This window comes from Eschrichtius robustus, chromosome 3 (assembly GCF_028021215.1).
Source record: "Eschrichtius robustus isolate mEscRob2 chromosome 3, mEscRob2.pri, whole genome shotgun sequence".
Lineage (NCBI taxonomy): Eukaryota > Metazoa > Chordata > Mammalia > Artiodactyla > Eschrichtiidae > Eschrichtius > Eschrichtius robustus.
Window position 1 is genome coordinate 131,593,448 of NC_090826.1, and position 21,256 is coordinate 131,614,703.

Below are 21,256 nucleotides of genomic sequence, written 5' to 3' on the forward strand. Positions count from 1 at the left end.
TTTTCTATTTTTAGTATATTTTAATAAGTTTACCCATCCTCTTTATTCTCATATTATTTTTTAATTGTTCTTTACCTGTTTTCTTTAAGGTTTATATATTTAGGTAAATTATTCCATTATTCCATTGTACCATAGAAAATTGTTATGCTTTTGATAATTGATGAAAGCTTTCTATGGCTTGATTCAACTGTTTTAAATGGAATCGAGCTTCTGAGGAATCCATATTATTTTACACACGGATGATATTGTTTTGTATTAAATTTTTTTTTTACTTAAAATGTAAATACCAAAATAGGGCTGTACAGAAAAGAGTTAACATAGGAAGAATGACACTACTATTCCTAGAAGGTCTGCTTATAAGGTTGGTTCTTGACTGGTATTTGGAAACTTGGCTTTTGGGAGGGTTTCCGCCATTCCCAGAACTGAGAATAGTGGCTCACTGTGCCTAAACTTTTAGCACAAGCAATGTGGTTTGTGCTGAACACCAGCTTTCCTTCTGGAGTCTGGATTTTTGGTACATGCTAGGCAGAGGATGCCTATGTGACCAGCCCTGAGAAGAACTGAGTCTCTATAAGCGTGTTGCATATGTGACATGTGATATTTCATCTTTATTTTTCCATCAATTAAGCCTAAAGCCATGCAAGATATGCAGAATTTTTGGTGTCTGTATGGATGCTAACTTGGTGTTAAAAGCTGTTTAAAGCTCTGTTTTGAGTAAAGACTCACTGGGCAGTATGGAAGGTCAAACTTCTCTTCTAAATAATAGTGGCAGTTGTAATAATAATTTATAATCTGCAACAGCTCTAGAATTTACAGTGTACTTTCCCTGTGAGTTTTTTCATTTCAGCTTTACATTAACATAGTCAACCTATAAGCAAGTCATATTTGTGTTTCAGAAATGTGCAAAGTGAGACTTCGAAGTGTGTGACTTGTCCAGGATCACACAGGGAATTTATAATCTTTTCTACTGATAGGCTAGGGAGGTGGCAGAGTATAATGTGTAAAGGACTCTGCAGTTTTGGAGTCATAGTCATGGGCTTAATGGCTGTGTGGTCTGGACAAATCACTTCTACTTTCCGGAAACCAGTTTTATTATTTGTTATATAGAGGTTGTTTTGAAATGTAAATGCAACAATATAGTAATGTCTGACAAAGCATTCAATAAACAGCTGCTATAATTAATATGATAATTATTATTTATATGATAACCCCATCATCCCATTCTTAGGAGGTTTGATTTCAAATTTTGGGTCAAGTTAGCTATTTGCTATATTATAAATAATGTTGGATGTGTCTTCTCTCTGCTTTGTTAACATTCTGTACTTACGGCTATCGTAGAACTTACCGTACAGGTTGTAATTGTCCGTTTACTTATTTTCCTCCCCTACTAGACTGTGACATCCTTGAGAAAATAGGTGTAATAGTAGTTTGCTTTCTACATTATTTATGGAGTTAATAAGAGAAGATTGAACGCTTTGAACTCCCCAGTGAAACACTTAATATTCGCATTAGGTGTTTGTGGTGCTAATAATATCTATCTAATTTCTGACATGTTATTCGTAATAGACCTTGCTTGTCTCTATAGGAAACCTTATGTGCTTTAATGAAATATAATTTTGGAAATGACTAATACAGCTTGATAGAAAAAAATTACGCAGTTTTAGTGCTGGAAGAATCCTTAGAGTTCATGTATTGTTACCTCTCCCATTTTCTAGAAGAGGAAGCAGAGGCCCAAGGGGGTTAGGTGCTTTCTCTAGGGTCACACTGTTGGTTGGTGGCAGGATTTTTTATTTATAACCCAGGAAAAAAGCAGTGCATCAGAGATCATCAAAATAAGGTGATGTGTGTTCACATTTAAGGAAAACGTAAATTTCCTTTTGCAGTGGAGTTTAAGATAGGACATTATATTAGGAAAATTGTACCCATTTTGCCACTTACCTGTGAGTGCTTGACAAACAGTATAAAACTTTAAATTTTCAAAAAGAGCAAAAGAAAGGTAGGGAGGGTGCATACTAAACTCTTAGTATTGGTTCCAAAGGGTCTGAGATTAGAGAGAGAAAGGAGAAATTATTTTTTCCCTATACACTTTGGTATTCATTAGCTTTTTACAATGAGTATATATAATAGTTTTGTAACTTAAAAACCATAATATAGAAAATAGTATTTTAAAACCCATGAGAGGTGCAAGCTGAAGCAAAGTATGTAGGGAATGTGAGAGAAGTCTTCTGTCCTCATTGACCTGACTTTTAAGTTGAGGGAACTAAATTTTATATCTGAAAAAGAATTAACTCTTTTATTCTTATAAGGAATTTAAGGCAAACTTAGAAGAAATAGTACAATAAAGTACATGATTAATTAGCATTTAATTTGTATAGACAGTGTTTATTATAGGAGTTCATAGAGAGTTCACAGCACTTTAAAGGAATCGTATTAAAATTATGAATATTAGATTATAATAATTTCTATTTTAGTAAGTTATATTTTGTTCACTGGTACAATAATATGTGTGGAATTTCCTCAGAACTTACTGACTTTATCTTTGTTATATACTTGATCTTTTTGGATGCCTTGTGCAAGGTATCCTCAAATATTCACAGGAAGTATTATATATATATTTTTACTACTTACTAAGCTCATATTTGGACAGGACTAATCTCTTGTCTTGTTTATGGGAAAAAAAGCCATGCTACTAGAAAAGTAAACCTTTGGAAAACAAGGATCAGATTAAGTATTGACTGCTCAGCTGCCGCTATTTTGAAACTTAAAAAATGGTATATTTAATTTGTTTATAGTCTTCTGTATAAAATGCTCCATAGCATACTTTTAAATTTTGGAAAGCTACAATAAAAACACTCTATTCTAGTAAGTGTGGGTATGCATTGTTGGCAGAGAGAGGCACACTGTGGGCAGATCACATTGTCTCTCGAGTACAAGACCTACTTAATAGCCACGTAAATTTGAGTAAAATAACTTTTCTGGACTTTACGTTTCTTACCTATAAAGAAGAAATGACAATAATATCCTAACAAATATAAAAAAATGTTCGAATTAGCTGAATTTTAGAGTTTATGAAAATCCTTTACAAACAAAGTGGTAGTGTTGATGGGATTCCTAAAGCTTGCCTAGCATTAGGAAGCACAGAATAAAGTAGTTAGTAGTATACAGTATGTTGGATAATATCTTCACTAATATAATAGCATTTTTAGTAATGAGTTTCATATAACTTTTTTTTTTGTTTTCAAACTGAGGATATAGTATTTCAAACTGAGGATGTAGGCTACTCAGTGAACATGACTGTTGAGGGCCAGGGTGACTGTTTCTATTAATCTGGCTTGATGCAAAGAGAGAGTACAGTGTCTTATTCTAATTTTTAAAAAAATTTTCTTTCTTTTAATTTAACTAGGTTAGTTGATCTTGACCAATATGTTTGGATTAACTCTAAAGCAAATACAATCTCATTTTTACCTAGAAACGAATTTATATGTCACTACTGTATTTTGTTTCAGTTAACAATTTATGGCTATTTTTATCACAGTTTCTGATCATTGGTAATCTTTTACATGCAAAAATAAAGATCTGGGAATTTAGGTAACTTATTTCTATGTGATTTTATTATGTATCTTAATGAATTCTTATTTGTGATGTTTCTCTAAAAAATGAAAGCTATTTGTAAGTACAGAGCTCAGATTGTATCGTTACTATTGAGGCTTTTGCTCACTGGGCTTCTATATATTCTTGATACCTTATTTCTCCTTTTTTTTTTCCCCCAATATTTTCAGATGTTTTGGAATGTTATTAAGCCCAGGTCGAAACGTGAAGAACAGTGACATGCATTTACTGGATATGGTAATGAAAATCTCAAGCACCTTAACGAAGTATAGATGATAGTTATTTTATATTTTTAAAGTATTTTCTATTTTGAAATTTTGTCATTTTGTCAAAATTGTTTCTAACTTTCAGCTATCAGTTACTATGATAGTAGTAATTTAATTTGGAACCCCAAACTTAAAGTTACTTATGAGGGAGAGATTTAGGAAAACTTTCATAAAGAAAGCATATGCAAGTGGGAAGCAAATAAAAGGATAGTGTAATGAAAATATCCATCTATTCATCTGTTTGGCTTCTTTGGAATGTGTCTCTTCTTTGAGCCAAAATAACAAATACATGATTATAACAGGCACAATGTTATAAGTGAATATGGTGCCTTTCATTTTTTTTAATGCAATATTATTAATTTGAGTACCGTGATGGATGCTTCTGTTTTCTTTAAAGTGTTTCCCTTTCTTAATTTTTCCTTCTTAATTACATTTCATTAGCAAAGTATATTTACTGTAGGAGTGGTACTTATTTAAGGAGTGCCCTTGAAGGTTAATATATATTTAAGAGTTAGTATTTGATGTAAAAATAGCAAGCCATCTTAACTTTTAAAGAGAAATACCTGCTAATATTGCAGTTAATGAAAACATTTACTTTGTGGTTTAGAAATATTATAGGAAATAGTTATCTTAGTATAAGTATAAAGTTTTTTACTTACTTAACTGAGATTTTTTGAGGTAGCACTACATGTTTTCTTCCTTTCAGCTGTATTTTGCAAATGTCAGTTAAATACCACAAATTATATCAACTTTTTCTTTGAGTTATTTCATGGTAACATCACATTGATCTTCTACTGGTAGTAGAATGGTTTATTCAGCCTTTTTGAGGACCTAATTTTGTGCCAAGTATTGTGTGAAGTGCTGGTGTTACAGACATGGTAAAACAGTTCTTACCGTCTGTGGGTTCATAATCTTGTGATGGAAATAGATATTTTAAGTATGTAATGACAGCAGTGGGTTAAGTGCTCTCATAGAGTTCGTACAATGAGCCACAGAAATATAGAGGAAGCACTGCGTGGGTAGGTAAGGTAAGGACAACCAGTTACTTTAAATGTGAAAATGAATTAGCTATTGGTTCATCTCTCTTCCCTCGCTCTTTACAGCATATCAGTAATGCAAGTGGTTTTACTTAAGGCAGGACATAGCATTTTGGAGCCCTGAAAATTCCGTGAGGAGGTAGTTTCAGGGACATTAAACACTTATAAGCTCCTAGATCCTAATTAGTAATGATTTTTCAGAGTTTAAAAGATTAAGATGAATCACTGGCAAAGATTTTTCTATTAAACCTAAGTTAAGATTATAGAGTTACAGACCTGGCATGAACTTCTGATCCGCCTTAGTCTTAGTGTCTTGCTTGTGGTGCAGCCCTCCACCTTTAAGAGTCCATATTGAAATCAAAGGACTTGTCAGCACTGAAGCTCCTGGAAAGAGCAGTGGGCTTACCTGTGCCACAAATAGTTGGTCAAGTTGGAGGGTTTATATGTACAATTATCAGCAATTGTGATTTGTTATTACCCAATGCTATTAATCTTCATGCTATCTTTAATACACGGTTATTGAGCTTTAGCTAGATTACATCTAATAAAAAGGAACTGGTTACCTTATAATGAGGACTATGGGACAGTTCTCGTTATTACAGGTTATACCTTTGTAATCACCTGAAATCATATTCCTTGTAACTTTGCCTAATTAGTCTTATTTCTTCCCTCTAGAGCCAGATGTTAATACTTTTTCTTCTATGACATCCAAATACGTGTACACTTTGAAAACAAATTTCACCTTGCACTTTATTCTGACAAACTTTAAAAGTGTATAATTGTATTTAATTTCAGAATTTGTGAGACTTTTCTATTTGACTTGAATAATTTTTAAGGAATGCTGACTTTCTTCCCTGAATGCTAAATAAGCAAGATGAAGTGAGACTTTTCTATAAATTTATAAATTTTGTTTAATATAAAATCTGCATGAAAGAGAAAGTTATACTTATAAATGAAATATATTCTTTAGTCAAATAGCCAAATTACTTATATATATATTATACATAGTATGTAAATAAAATCATATATAAATAAAATTAGTTAGGTTTTTTTGTGGGTACAGATAACAGACTCTCAATTTTCTCCCGGTAGTGAGTGAGAATAGTTTGGTGAAGATACTTGTAGTAGGAATAAGGAAATGAGAATTTTTAATTCATAGCCATTGATACCTAGGAAAAGCCTAACAGGAATGTACCAAAAAGCTGAAAACTAGGTAGAGTCAGATTTCTTGGAACTGGAGCACAACTTAAAGTCCTATACGGCAGAAACTAACACAACATTGTAAAGCAATTATACTCCAGTAAAGATGTTAAAAAAAAAAAATTCAAGTCACAGAAGACTAAAAACAATGTAATACCATTTTTATAAAAGCTCAGAAGCAGGTAAAATAAAATAATATTAAAAAAAAAAAAGTCCTAGAGATGCCACAGAAAGTTTGTGGATCTTCACAATTAACAATTTATTGACATTAGGCTAGTAGCTGGACTCAGAAATAAAATTTACATTGTAATCCAATACACTTGTAATCTTTACGTATAAAAAAGCTAAAGTAAAATTTTTATGAAACAATTCTTAACCCTTACATGTGTGATGAAATCTGCAATTTTTTTCCTCTACTTGATTAAAAAGTCTGGTCATAATCCACTAAATTGATTTTATGATCCACAAATGGGTCACAAACTGCTGGTTGGAAATCATTAGCCTGTCAGCTCCATAAAGTCAGGACCATTTTGTTTTGTTTGCCTTGCTGGATACTCACAGGTATAGAGCATGACTCACAGTAGGCTCAAATTTGGTTAATGAATGGATGGATTAGAATGAACTTACATTTTTAATTTTTATTTTTTTGTGTTATCTCCTCCTTCTCATGCCACCTGTGTGCTTTACCCTGCTGTCTGCCTACTTGACCTCATAGCTTCAGCTTACTCATAACTTGACAGTAGTTCATTCATGGCTTAGTATGGATTAGTATGATTCTTCAGCTTACGTTTCCATTGCAAAGTGCCACATTCTCATTATATTTCCCAGTTTATTTTCTTAAGAAGAGGGCATCTGGTGGTTCCAGCCTGGCCTAGTTTGGGCAGAGGCTTTTGTTGTCCAGATGTCCTTTACCTGATGTCCCTGATCTTGTCAGCCTTCTTGGGGGAGCTGGGGCATGCAGAGGAGTCAGGAAAGAACTCTAGAGCAAAGATTGTGACAGTATCTTCATAAGGGGATGGGAGCAAGCCAGGCTATGTAATAGAAATGTCTAGTTCAGTATCAAAAATGACTTGATGAAGAGAAACTTTTATTGAGGGCTTTTGATGTGTAAGACAGTATTATTGTGGTTGTATGTTGTGAGGACTAAAAAGAAATAAAAATATGCTTAATTTGGTTAGGCTGTTTTGGTTACAAGAAACAAAGATTCACTTAGAGCACCTTAAAGGCAAAAGAGGTTATTGATCTTCATGAAATTGTACCTAAACCTGCAAAGTGGTCTCTCTCTGGTCTCTTGCTGTCTGCCTCTCCTCCTGCCATGGGCTTACTCTTTCTGTGAGACTCTTTATTGCTGCCCCTGTTCTCTCAACCTCTGGTGCCCCGCCCCCCCTTCTGTCTTTCTGCACCTTCTCCTCTCTCCCCCTTCCTGCCTCCCTTCCTCCCTCCATTCCCCCCTTCTTTCCTTCTCTTCCCTCTTTCTCCCTCTCCTCCCCTTCTCCCTCCTTGCCCTTTTCTCTCCCTCCCTGCCTTTTCTCTGCCCTTCTCTTTCCTCCCCTTCAACTTGCCTCCTTTGTATCTGCCTTTGTTTTTTGACTACATGATTAATTATTTTTAAGGATTTTTTCGGTGTTTGTTTTCTCCATTTCTCTCTTACCACTTAGCAGTTTCCTAGTACTCTGCTGTTCTTTGTATATTTTTCCCTACATTAAATTCTGTTATAACTTCGTTTTGTATGTGGCCTGACATCACCTGACTTCTTATCAAAACCTTTCAGCCCCGCTGCTAACTGCCCACTTTCCTTGGTATTTGTTAATTGAAAGAAAGAATTTGACTGGTCTAGCTCATTTTTTTGGACTCAAGCATAGCACGAGCTCTTGTCCAGAAATGGACTGGATTTTTTTGGGTCAGGTGCTCATTCCTGTTCTGAACGTCTAATTAGACAGTAGAGAGAGAGAATAGGCACATGGAAGGGAGTGAGGGAGAGAGAGAGAGAAAGATATGAATATATAAGTGTGTTGGAGGTACTGAGTGGGTTTCCTTTACATGGCCTTGAGTGTATTTCACCTCTGGAATTCAGGGTCCCTGCACTTAAGCTATACAATCTGATTAGTGAAATATCACGAGTACACTAGAAAAATGTACATAGTAATTGCCAAATGACTACAATAATTTCATAGGGATTCAGAGAAGCATCTGTGTGGGGGAAATATTGAAAACAAAGTTTTTTCTCTTTTAGTCTGACCCTTTTCGCACTCTCCGTTTATAATATAAGGAAATCGGTACAGAAAATTGAAAGTACTGTGGATAATACTCTTTTGCATGTGCACATATTTGTATATATGTGCTGTTCTCCCACGGGACAACCTCTAAGCTCCCTCACACTACATACACACACACACACACACACACACAACTACGTGTGGTCTTGCTTTCAAGGCCACATATAGTTGTGGAGTTGCTGCTTTAGCGAGAGTCAAGAGCTGGCTTGGTAAAAGTCTTAAGGAGTGGAGGAAATGAAGAAGAAGAGGAGACGGAGAGAACAGAAGAAGGAGAATAAGTATGAGGGTAGAGGAAGATAGTTAATCACCTTGAGTGCTGATTACAAACCAGTATTAGTCTCCTAATGTTGATTTATGATTGTTAGAAAGTGTACCTATATCTGGCATATAGGCCATAAAAAGTATTAACTTTAAAGGTATTCCTTGTGATAAAGTACATTAATATTTTAAGAATATATTAAAAATTAGAATATTGGAAGAAAAATCCTGACTTATTTTCCTGTGATTAGCTATTAATTCAGTTTAACTATCTTCAGTGAGATCCGTACTATAGTTTTAATAGAAACTTCATATATCCTGTATGTGTAGGTATGTGAGATTTTGACAACCAGCCTAAGATAAAGTTAAATATAACTTCATACCAGTATTATGTTTTTGTGAGTCAGCATGTAAGGGTATACCTCCTTTTATCCAAGAGTATGTGTCTCTAAATAGAAACTCTGGAGAAAGCTGTAGGAGAATTTAATATTTAAAGAAATGCTTCTGTGGGATGAAAAAAATTTACAAAGAAAATAAGTCCCCTGTTTGTAAATTCAAATTTTAATAAGTTGGATTGCTTAAAGTAAGATATACTTATAATTTAAAATGATGATTTTTTGATGTATATATTCTCAGTGATTCCTGTTTGAACTTTTATAGGAATCCATGGGAAAGAGCTATGATGGGAGAGCTTATGTTATCACCGGCATGTGGAACCCCAATGCACCAGTATTTATGGCACTTAATGAAGAAACCCCAAAAGGTGAATTTTCTTAAAAAATTCCTTATTATTTACTTTAAAATTTACATTATGGACAGTATTGTTTTGCCATGTTTAAAAAAATTCTGGTGCTCATTTTAAATGGAATTATTCTTGTTTTCATGCTTTATACATCTATGGGGAAAACCTCCACTATTCAAAAGAAAGCCCCCCCAATGATATGTGGATTAATTTTATTACATTATGTAGGAAAGTATTTGGGCTTTGTGTTTCATATGTCATTATAGAGTTGTTTTATTTAAGGGGGAAATGATGGAAGAATATGAAAGAAATGATGAAGCAAATTCTGGAATTTTCCCATATCTGATAACTATTTTAACTTTTTTCCTCTATATTACAGATTACTTATATCTTTTCATTTACTATTATTCATTCCAGTCTTTTGACCTTCGGGAACTTAGTAATGTATATTTAGGATTTCATTTGTGGGAAATACTTTTTTCCAAGTTGTTTACCTTTTCATTTTGTTTAATATGTTAGTGTTGAACAGAATTTATAGATGGTAAGTAGGCTCATTTGTCATTTTTCCCATTGTGTTTATTTTTATTCCTACTTTATCCAGATATCTGTTAATTGCCCATGTGGTTTTTTTTTTCCCCTCCACCATCTGCCTTTAAACTAAAATTTAGTTTTATCTCATGAGTTATAATCTTCTACTAAATGCTATACTGTGATTCAACCAATAATTTATATTGAGAAAATAATGGATCAGCTTGTTTGATCTTTAGTTTTATATTATTTACTTTATACACACAATAGACTTTCGGTTAAAGACAGGAGCATTAGTGAATACTGATATGGAAATATAATATATTAATGAAGAACATTAAATGATAATTATTTTTGAATTTCCTTAATAAAAGTATTTACCAGTTCCATAAATTGCATGCATTTGATCACACATCAAGCTATTTCAAAATGAGGGCTAAAAGAGAGAAAAATAATGATGATTATGTAAAATTTAGCTTTTCATATATTAGGAATAAACAATTTTTACACCACAGTTTGTTATTTCTGGATACAGGTTTGTGAATACCAGTCTGTAAACTTCTTCCTTATAATCATTCAGAAAATCAACGTGAAAATGGAAAAAATAAGCCAGTTGATAATTTTGAAGTAAAATATAGAAATTTCAAATAATACCTTATAAAAGCACTTTTTACCTGTTCTTAACACATAGTTCAGTTTCATTTTGTATTTTAATACCTATTTGGTCCTCAATTAAAAATAATATATTTTAGGGACTTCCCTGGCGGTCCAGTGGTTAAGGCTCTGCCTTCCAATTCAGGGGGTGCAGGTTCGATCCCTGGTTGGGGAACTAAGATCCCACATGTTGTGCAGTGTGGCCCCAAAATAATAATAATAGTAAAAAAAAAAAAAAGAATTATATATTTTAAAAATACACATTTTAAAATTTATTTGTTCAATTAAAAGAAACTACATAGTACTATATTACAATAATATTCTAATACAAAAGATAATGTATTTTAAATTTAAAATCATTTCATATGCCACACATAAATGTTGACCTAATTTCTTAAATTTTTAAATGGTGTTCTTGAAATTATAAATTACTCAGAGGAGTCATGAATCAAAACTACAAAAGTTGAAGCCCTGAGAGATGAAATGTCTTGGATCTTTTCACTACGTCAAGTTGTATATTGTATTCTGCGTTTTGTTGTTTTCTCTAACCCCTCTACTTTACTCCCCTGAGACTTTATAAGGTCCTTAGGTCAAGTACAATGTCTAGAGAATCCTAGTTCATCTTGAATTGGCAGATAGAATGCTTGTATTTAGTACGAATGTAATACATTTTTTGTTGAGTTTAATGATATTACTAGAAGTGTAGTTGATGAGTATAAATGTTGTATAATGGTTAAAAAGACACTATTGAAGGTTTCTTCTAATGGTAGGCTTGGTTATTTGAACTTTCCTTTAACTGAGAAATGAAAATGGTAGACAATATAAATTTTAAAAATACTTTAAAAATAATGAAATGACAAAATGATATGGAATAAACAAACCACAGTTTCAAAAACCCCAATGAATTTCAAGCAGGGTAAATAGAATAAAATGAAATCCATATTTCAACCTATCATAGCGAAATGGAAGAAAACCAATAGACACTGATCTAGAAAGTCTAGATTCAAATTAGAGGAAGGCTATGGTGAAGAAAACATTTTAAATAGTAACTGAAATTTTGACTGATAACAGTATACTGTTGTCTAAAAGCACTTGCCAGGACTCTGATATATATTTTATGTATATAAAATATATATACATACTATAAATATGTAGTGTGTATATATACTCTCTATATGTAGAGAGAGTATATATGTGTATGTGTACTCTATATGTTATATATAGAGAGAGTATATATAGCGTATTTTATATGTTATATATAGAGTATATATATGAAAATTACACATTAGAGCTTTGGTCAATGATTTTCCTGATGGTTAATATGTATTATGGACAATGAGGGTACTGACAAATCTCTAGGGACTTCCCTTAAAGCATACAACATTGAAATATTAATAACATTTTCCCAAACAAATTTAACATAATGAAGATTGAGCATCTCTTCTCATTTGACAGTCCTTTGCATGCAACTTATCAAACAGACCTAATAATTTCTAGTATCTCTTTTTATAAAATGAAAGGGCAGATCTTTGTGATTTTTCAGGGTTTTTTTTTAAACCTGAAAGATAGTTTTAGTGTAAAAGACCTTCTGAAATTTCTATTTTATTTATTTTTTTATATTAAGGGCCTGATTTTGAGAAGGAAAAATTAAAGTTGTCAGAGGAGATTTGAACATTTGATTAAGGTGGGATCAGGAGTGTTGAGAAACATACTTGGGAAACTTGGTTACCTACTTAATCTAAGTGACAATAAAACATTTAAAATTAGACATAGCAGGTAACAGGAGTATAAAGAACCTTAGTCCTTTAACTTTGTTTTCTTAAATAAGTAATAATAAAGCCGGCATAAAACACAGAAAATTTCTACTGCAGATAAACGAGTGTACATGACTGTGGCGGTGGATATGGTGGTCACGGAGGTGGTGGAGCCTGTCCGCTTTCTCCTGGAGACAGTAGTACGCGTGTACCCTGCAAACGAGCGATTTTGGTATTTCAGCAGAAAGACTTTCACGGAGACTTTCTTCATGAGGTTGAAACAGGTAGGACCTTTTTGTTCTTTTCACATAATACATTTTTTCCACCATTTTTTCTTTAATGCCAACATAATTTCTTAAATAGCAATAAAAAGCAATAGAATTCCTCAGATAATCAAATGATATTTAGAGTCAACCAACAGAGTATTTGAAAAATCCATATGTAGGTAATGTCAGTTGAAAAAAAACAACTAGTAATAATTATGTAGAAATTTGTTTTAGAAACCTGTAATGTGTACCTATAAAGTATAAACATACTTAATAGAAATAACGAATCTATATCTAAAACAACTTTTCTTCCTTTTATATACAATTACATAAAAGCAAAAAGAAAGGGCACAGAAACATCGTATCTTTATAAAGTAATAGTGAAAAAATTATGAAGTAATACATGACTAATTGTTATAGTTATTTCTACCTATATAATATTATGTGAAGGTGTTGTTTGACTTATTAGTAAGGTTATAAAATTATTTTAATATTAAATGAACAAAAGTAGGGTTTCTGTGAAGTTCTTAAATTAGGCAGTTATTAAGTAGGTAAAATACACTTTTTGTTATGTAATAAAGGAAGAAGGTAACAGTGAAAAATAATTTGAGTTCTAGTAGTGTCCATTTTATGAAATCAGAGTAAAATATTCTATTTGAGTGATGGAAATCCTTTTCATCCTGTTCAGTGCTCCCTCTCTCCCAAGTTTAAAAAAATGCTTGTTGCTTCATATACTATAATATGCAAAATGTAATGTGGTAAAAGCAAGCATCAGTTCAGTGAACAAATATAGAAGCCACTTAACCATTTTCATATTAAAAAAAAACTTGTCATTGCTCAGTTAGGCTTCATATATTAGATGCTTTGAAATTGTGGTTTTCATCTTTCATAAAATTATTAGAGCTGTGGTTTGACACAGCTTTTATTACTATGTAGACTGTTTTTTTCTTTTAGTTTTTGTAGCATATTCTGATGAAGATAATATGAACAATATTTAAAATTTTAGTGTCCTGAGCATATTTTCATATTTTATTCTGAGATATTTTTCTCCCTTCCTTCTTTCTTTCTTTTCTTTTCTTTTTTTTTTTTTGGTAGCTTAATTGTTAATGACTATCAAAGAATTCATTTGTCATTTTGAGCCAAAGGATTATTCAGAGTTGCATAAGAGTGAATAAAGGAGCTGTATACAAAGTGGTTGTCATCATTCTAGTGACAATTAATAAATTATTATGCTGTGAATTTTTCTTCCTTGATATTTTCTTTTTTTAAAAATTTATTAATTCATGGGAGGACTTTCAAAACAGCTGAAAGCAAAATTAGAATTTTGGAAGGTTCTGCTGCTTCAAATTTTATGTGCTTATTATTCTGTCATTTCAAAGTGATTTTTTAAATGACAGTTTTGAAGTACCCCAAAATAGAATTCATATTGAAGATACTCATAACTTTAAACTATAGTGACATCACCTGTTGCTACACTAATAAATTGCCGAAGAAGTAATTTGATGAATTATTATTTCTTCCTTTTCCTATTACTGAAAATAAATGCTGTGAGTCCCATCATAAGATGTTTGTTGGCAGGATTCTTTGATAGGAAAGTTATAACCTTTGTAGTAGTGTTTTTGTTTTGTTTTGTTTTATAATTTTTAAAATCATAGAATAATTTTATATTCTTCTGGTTGTATTTTGCCTAAAGAACGATAAGACATTTAGGTGTTACCACTTACTTTCAGATTTGCTTTGTATTGTACTATACAGTGTATCTTACTATGAGACTACATCAAAGGAAATAAAATTGAATAAAGCAGTATTTCATTCTGGGTACTGAAATGAGAATAGGTCGGTTATTATAGGCCTTCATTGAAAACTTGAGGAGTTACTAGTTGATTGAAAAGGATTTATTCTGAAAAATTAGCATTTAAAGATTTGAAATGGTAAGCCAGAAAGGAGAGAATCCTTATGTACATATACTCTTTTGCAATGCATTTAAAAAGTAATATGCCAGTTGTTAAGAAAAGCAAGATGGCAAGCACAGTGACTTGGAATCCTTTCATTAAGTGTTAGCATTCCTTTCCCTTGTCTTTCATTTGTGGAGTTTAAGAAATTACACATTACTACATTACCAAGGCCACATTACCAAGTGGCCTATTAGTGAGGAGTAAATGATCCTCATATCGAAAGACTTTTAGTGTGTTGAAGATTTAATAAATAAAACAAAAGGCTTATCACCTGGAGAAAAATGTGACAAGGAAGAGCTACTTGGGCATGATGGGGAAGTAGCAACCTAATTGATATTTAATAATGAAATTTTGCTTATTTCATAGTCAGATATACTTACTTTAGGTCCAGATAATATTCTTGTACTTAAGACTATGGTCTTACTCTTAAAATACTACTTGTTTGAAATTTTGAAATGAAATTATTTTTTTGGACAGAAGTACCTGCTTTTGTTCACAGTATGGTGTGCAACATTATTAGCTGTGTTGTTCTTCATAAAAATATTTTCTACTTTTTGCTTGTGCCAAAATGTAGTAAAAATTGATAACAGCAGTTATGTTAGGCATAAAAGAGTAGAAGCATATGGAGATGGGAGCTTGGAAGATGCAACACTTAACTTCATTGAACTCAGTGATCTTTTATTTTATAAATTAGGCATTTATGAATACTATAGAGTTTCAAGAAAAATAGGAGCAGATTTAGCTGCTTAGATGAAGTTAGTGTAAAATAGAGTTCAGTTGTCAAGGGGTCAGCTGAGTCAGCAGCATTGAAAACATGTAGGGGGTGGTTCTTGAATTCTTGCTTAATTTGGGGATGTGTGATAAACTACAAAGAACAATTTGAGGCAATTGAGAAAAAACAGTGTTATGAAGAAAGAAATGCTTATATAATATTCATTTTAAAGATACTCTTAACAAATGTTGTTTACATTAGATTAGTTTAGGAAATCCAGAACATTTTGAGGCCAGCACATGTTTTAGTGTAGATTTTTTTTTAATTTTTTTAATTTTTTTTTTATTTTTTAGTGTAGATTGACATTTCTTCAGACACAAAGCACATGTTGTAGAATTAGTAAGGTTTAAATAATTTAAATAATTTCTATTAGCATATCTGATTATCATGATGAACAAATTTTCTGAAAAAAAAATGTGTTGCTGCTTATTATGGAGATTTTTAAACTCTAATAATAATAAAAAATTAAGTTATGTTTAGTTATTGGAGCATCTGGCCTAAAAAGACATAGTGAAATTTACATTAGATTGAGAAGGAATCACCTATTCCAGTGTAGATACGTAGTGTATGTGGGTTAATAGTATTCCTGAATTTTTTTTTCATCTCTAAAATTGTATGCCATTTGAATTAGTGAATTATATAAACAGTTTTTAGCACAAATAATTCCATGACTGTTGTAGTCAAGTTAATTCAAAGTTAATTTATAATATCTATTGTAGTGGCACAGCAAGGATAAGATATTTAAAATACAACCTTATCCCCAAAGGAACTTTGTGTCACCTCCTATTAATAAGGAAATATATAAAGATTACCATTTTACAAGGAGGGTTATGATAAATACTAGGTGAAAATAATGTACAGAATGCTGTGGGGTTTAGAAAAAGGAGGGACAATAGTAGTAGAATGACACAAAGTGGTGGTTAAAAGGAGTTCCTTTGAGGGTATATGTGAGTCGTTTTCTGAGATCACAGCACAGAGGGAATATTGTAGGGGTGGAAAAAATTTCCCTTCTTCCCTTTTAGATTCTTTGGCTTATCTAATATTTAAATAAATATAAGACAGATTAACAGGAGGAAAATTTAATTATGTACATATGGGAGCACCATAAAGATATGAAGACACAAAAGGTTGCTGGTAATTGAAACTTATATACCATCCTGAGCCAAAGAAAGGGGAGGGATCTATGGATACAAAGGGGAGGGAGGCCATTCACAAGAAGGGACAGATGTTTGGAAAACAAAGGTTGCCCTATTATACAAATAAGTTTCTTAGGTAAAAAGGTATCTCTGGTAATAGCTCTCTTCCTTTGCTCTGTAAATTTAGGCAATTGAGGGAGAGGTAAAAGAGCTTTCCTGAATCTGCTAGGATTTGATTGCCTTTAGCTCAAAATAGTAATCCTTATGCTTGTCACTGAACTCATGTTTGGCTGCTCGCCGCTCGCTGCTCGAAAGCCAATACTCATGTGAAAGCCAACACTCGTTGTTTAGAAAGGAAAGGTTGCTTTATTCAGGAGGCTGGCAACCTGGGGAGAAGGCAGACTCATGTCCAAGAACCAATTCCTAAGATTCTGCTTGACCATGAAAGTTTTTTAAAGGGAGAAAGGGGAAGTTAATCGCATTTAATCATTTGGGGAGGGGATCAGAGTCTGTGTTATCTTCCACTGTGTCCAGACTTTCTTCTCATTGGTTGGTGGTGAGGTAACAGGGTGGTGTTCCAGGAATCTGGTGCTCTACCTGGGTGTGGGGGGGTGCTTAGTTCCTGCAGAAGAACTCAAAGATATGTTGTTATGTATATTCCTTGAGCAAGAACCACGTCTCTGTCCTATGCTGCACTGTTGTTTCTTTACTGTTCCTCATTTCTTTCTGCATTCCCACCCTTCCCTAATTAGTAACTGTTTGAATCTTCCCTTTGGTACTCAGGGAAGATCTGGGAGGCTGAATGAAGCTCATATCCTACAAACAAGAAATGGGGAACACGGAAAGGATTTGTACCCTAGAGCAGCAGTCCCCAACCTTTTTGGCACCCAGGACCGGTTTCTTTGAAGACAATTTTTCCTCGGACCGGGGTGGGGGTGGGTGATGGTTCAGGAGGTAATGAAAGCGATGGGGAGCGATGGGGAGTGGCAGAGGAAGCTTCGCTCACTCACCCACTGCTCACCTCCTGCTGTGCGGCCCGGCTCCTGACAGGCTGCGGACTAGTATGGGGATTGGAGACTCCTGCCCTAGAGCGCCCCATAGGGTCCTGCTTGGTTTCATGCTAATGTGGCATATTTTGGGGTGACAAATTCTGCTCCCCTGCAGTATATTTGAGCATGTAAGATACTGTCTGTGCTATCACTTTGTAGACTGTAAAGTGACACAAAAGGGTAACCCCAAATATTAATGATTTGATTCTGATAGTAGGCATGAGGTTGGTTCCCCATTCTGTCATTTGGTAGTTGTGTCCATGAGCTTCAACTTCTTCATGTGTAAAATGCAGGTAAAAATAATACCTACCATGTAGCGTTGTTTGCTCATTTACTTATTAATTAAATAAACATTTATTAAGTGCCTGCTCTGACAGATCACGATTGTAGACATTGGAGATATAGTGGTAAATGCTGCAGATGAAGTCCCTGCTTCATGAAGCTTACATTCTATGTATGGAGGATACATGGAGGGGACAGACGGGCAGGCAAACAAATGGCAAGATAGCAGATAGTAACAGAGTGCTATGATGACTTGGTGGATATTGGGTGGTCAAGGAAGGCCTCTGTAAGAAAATGTCATTTAAATGTCTGGGGTCTGAGTGACAAGAGGGGACTTACCAAATGAAGATCCAGGGAAAAAGACCTTTCAAGGGATGAGCTTGGGTTGTTGCCAGGATTGAATGCTTGCTATCCTTATTATTAACATAATTATTTGCCCAGAAAGATTTCTAGAAGAGCACTAGAATACGATATGGAATCCACTTTTGCTTCTTAGTTATTCTGCATATTGTACCACAGGTTAGACATCTCATGCCTCAAAGTGTTACATCATTTAACAGCACAAAACAGTAACCAGAAGTAACACTTCTATAGCACTTACTGTGTGCTGAGTACTGTTCCAAGTACTTTACCTGTTTTTTTTTTTTTTGCGTCTGTTAGGAATAAAATTTACCTTCAGAAAAGAGAAGTCTCATGAAACAGGAGAGAAGGGTGTTAGGGTGGAAGAAATTTTCCTCTACTCTTTTAGGTTCTTCTGGATGGCCTAAGAATTACATTGACATGAGATAGATTAACAGGAGAAAATCAAACAAAAGTTTAGTAACATGTATACATGGTAGAGACCCAGGAAAACTGAGTAATTCTCCAAAATGGCTGAAGCCCTTCCTTCAATACCATCTTCAGCTGAAGACAAAGGAGGATGTTGGGGGTAGTGTTTTGGAACTTCAAAGGGAAAAAAGGCAGTTCGCATGGAGATGGAAAAGCAAATATTTGGTAAATAGATGTTTGCTGGGCCATGCAGAGACAGTGGGACACAGAATGGACTGTGACCTCTAGGCCCTGGTGAGTTTCCCCCAGCACACCTAGCCCATATCCTTTGCAGACATCTCTTATTGCAGCTCTGTTCCACGAACAGGCCCTCTATCTAAATTTAGGCAGTTAGGGAGAAGGTCAAAGATTTTTCCTGAGTCTTTTTGGCCTTGATTTGTTCCATCTCTAAATAATTTGCATGCCAAAGAGACATTTTGGGGTGGCAAATTTTGCTCCCCTACAAGGGGAAGTTACAGAGAAATGAGAGGCAGAGTCATAATGTCCAAGAGACCTAAAGTAAGACTGGAGGTCAAGTGTTAAGGGGGAGGAGAAGCTTCTCTCTTGACAAGTCTGTTCTCCAAAGGCCATCATCCTGTTTTGTGTTTTCAGTCAAGAGATAGTTTAGAGGGAGGAGGCTTGTCTGAAGAAAAGGGTAGGTTTTAGGGAATGACAAAAGTTCATCACAGTCTTATCTGCTCTCAGAAGCTCCTGTGGCTTGGCCCTTAATAGCGGAAAGTGAGCCACCTCTTCTTTCCTCTCTAGGAGAGCATGAGCCAGGCTGGAAGTAGAAGTAGCTGCCCTTTCTTAGATCTTTTTTCCTAGCACAGGCCTCATTTAGGCTTTTTATGGGCTCTGGGCTAAATATAGGTTTAATGTTAAAATAACTTTTTTTTCTGTCCTCCTCCCAAATCTCTTCTTTGCTTTCAGGTGCCTTAACATTCCTTTCAGTTGGAGGCAAAGTCTTTTATCAGTTATTAGAGTTAAAAAGCATAAAAGGAAAATTCCCTTTTGAAGATGCATGTTGATTTGAACCTGTTTAAATCAAAGTATAATCAGTTGGAATGGATAAATTGGGAATCTGGGATTAGCAGATACACACTACTATATAAATTAGATAAAAACAAGGACCTACTGTATAGCACAGGGAACTATATTCAATATCTTGTAATAATGTATAATGGAAAGAAATCTGGAAAAGAATATATATATATATATATATATATATATATACACACACACATACACACATGCATATAAAACTGAATCACTTTGCTGTATACCTGAAACATTGTAAATCAACTATACTTCAATTGAAAAAAAAAAAGTATAATCAGTAAATTACCAAGAGTAACTATGTGAGGTGAAGGATGTTATTGTGGTAGTTATTTTGCAATATATATTGATATAGTGTATCAGATCATTATGCTGTACACCTTAAACTTGGTGCATTTTTTCTAAGTTGTCCAGTTAATATGCATAGGGCCATTTGCAGTATTTATTTATTATCCATTTGATGTCATGGGGTCTGTAGTGATATCCACTCTTTTGTTCCTGGTATTGGTAATTTGTATCTTCTTTCTTTTTCACTTTGTGAATTTAGCTAGAGGTTTATCAATTTATTGGTCTTTGTAAAGAACTACCTTTTGGTTTCATTGATTTTTAATTTTTTCTGCCCCCGGTTTTATTGATTTGTGCTGTTATCTTTATTTTCTCACTTCTGCTAGTTTTAGATTATTTTGCACTTCTTTTCCGAGTTTCTTAAGGTGGAAGTTTAGGTTATTGATTTTTGGATGCCTCACTTGAAATACTTATAAGCATTTATAGCTCAAAATCTCCCTATGTACACTGTTTAGATGTATCCCACTAATTTTGATTTATTGTATTTTTGTTCAGTTCAAAATATTTTCTAATTTGAGCCTTCCTCTTTGGCTTAGATCCATGGAGTATTTAGAAGTGTGTTATTTTATTCCCAAGTATTTGGGGATTTTTCAGATGTATTTCTGTTGTTGATTTCCAGTTTACTTGTATCATGGTCACTAAACATATTATTTCACATTTAAAAATTTTCTTAAAGTTTGTTTTATAATCCAGGAAATGGTTTGTTTTGGTGAATGTTCCATGTGCATTTGAAAAGAATGTGTACTCTGCTGTTATTCGGTGGAGTGGTATATAAATATCAGATCCTGCTGTTGACGGTGTTCAGTTCTTCTATAACATTGCTGAATTTTTGTAAACTTCTTTTCATTACTGTGAGAGGAATGTTCACGTCTCCAATTATAAATGTGAATTGGTCCATCTCCTTTCATTTCTATGAATTTTTCGCTTCATATATTTGAGAGCCTGTTGTTAGGTGCATACACTTACAAGGTTCTTATGTGTTCTTGTTGGATTCGTCCTGTTAACATGGTGCAGTGTCCTTCTTTATAAGTAGTGATTTTTTTTTTCTTGCTTGGTAGTCTGCTTTGTCTTTTATTAATATAGTCTCTTCAGCTTTCTTTTGATTAGTGTTTTCGTGGTATGTCTTCTAAGCTCTTCAACTTGCCTATGTCACTATATTTAAAGTGGGTTTTTTTGTAGACAGAAAATAGTTTTCTTTTTTTAAACATAATCTGAGAATTTTGTTTTTTAATTGTTTAGGCAGTTTATATTTAACATAAATATT

At 33.6% G+C, this 21,256-nt stretch overlaps 1 protein-coding gene across 4 annotated transcripts in view; it reads left to right on the forward strand.

The window, feature by feature from the left end:
• Positions 1-21,256, forward strand: part of RABGAP1L (RAB GTPase activating protein 1 like) — a 665,825-nt gene that overhangs the window by 112,689 nt on the left and 531,880 nt on the right. For all 4 annotated transcript variants that reach the window (XM_068541282.1, XM_068541284.1, XM_068541285.1 and 1 more), the window contains exons 8-10: positions 3,780-3,846; positions 9,307-9,409; positions 12,442-12,608. In XM_068541282.1, coding sequence (XP_068397383.1) covers positions 3,780-3,846; positions 9,307-9,409; positions 12,442-12,608 — 337 coding nt within the window. The remainder of the gene's footprint in view (positions 1-3,779; positions 3,847-9,306; positions 9,410-12,441; positions 12,609-21,256) is intronic.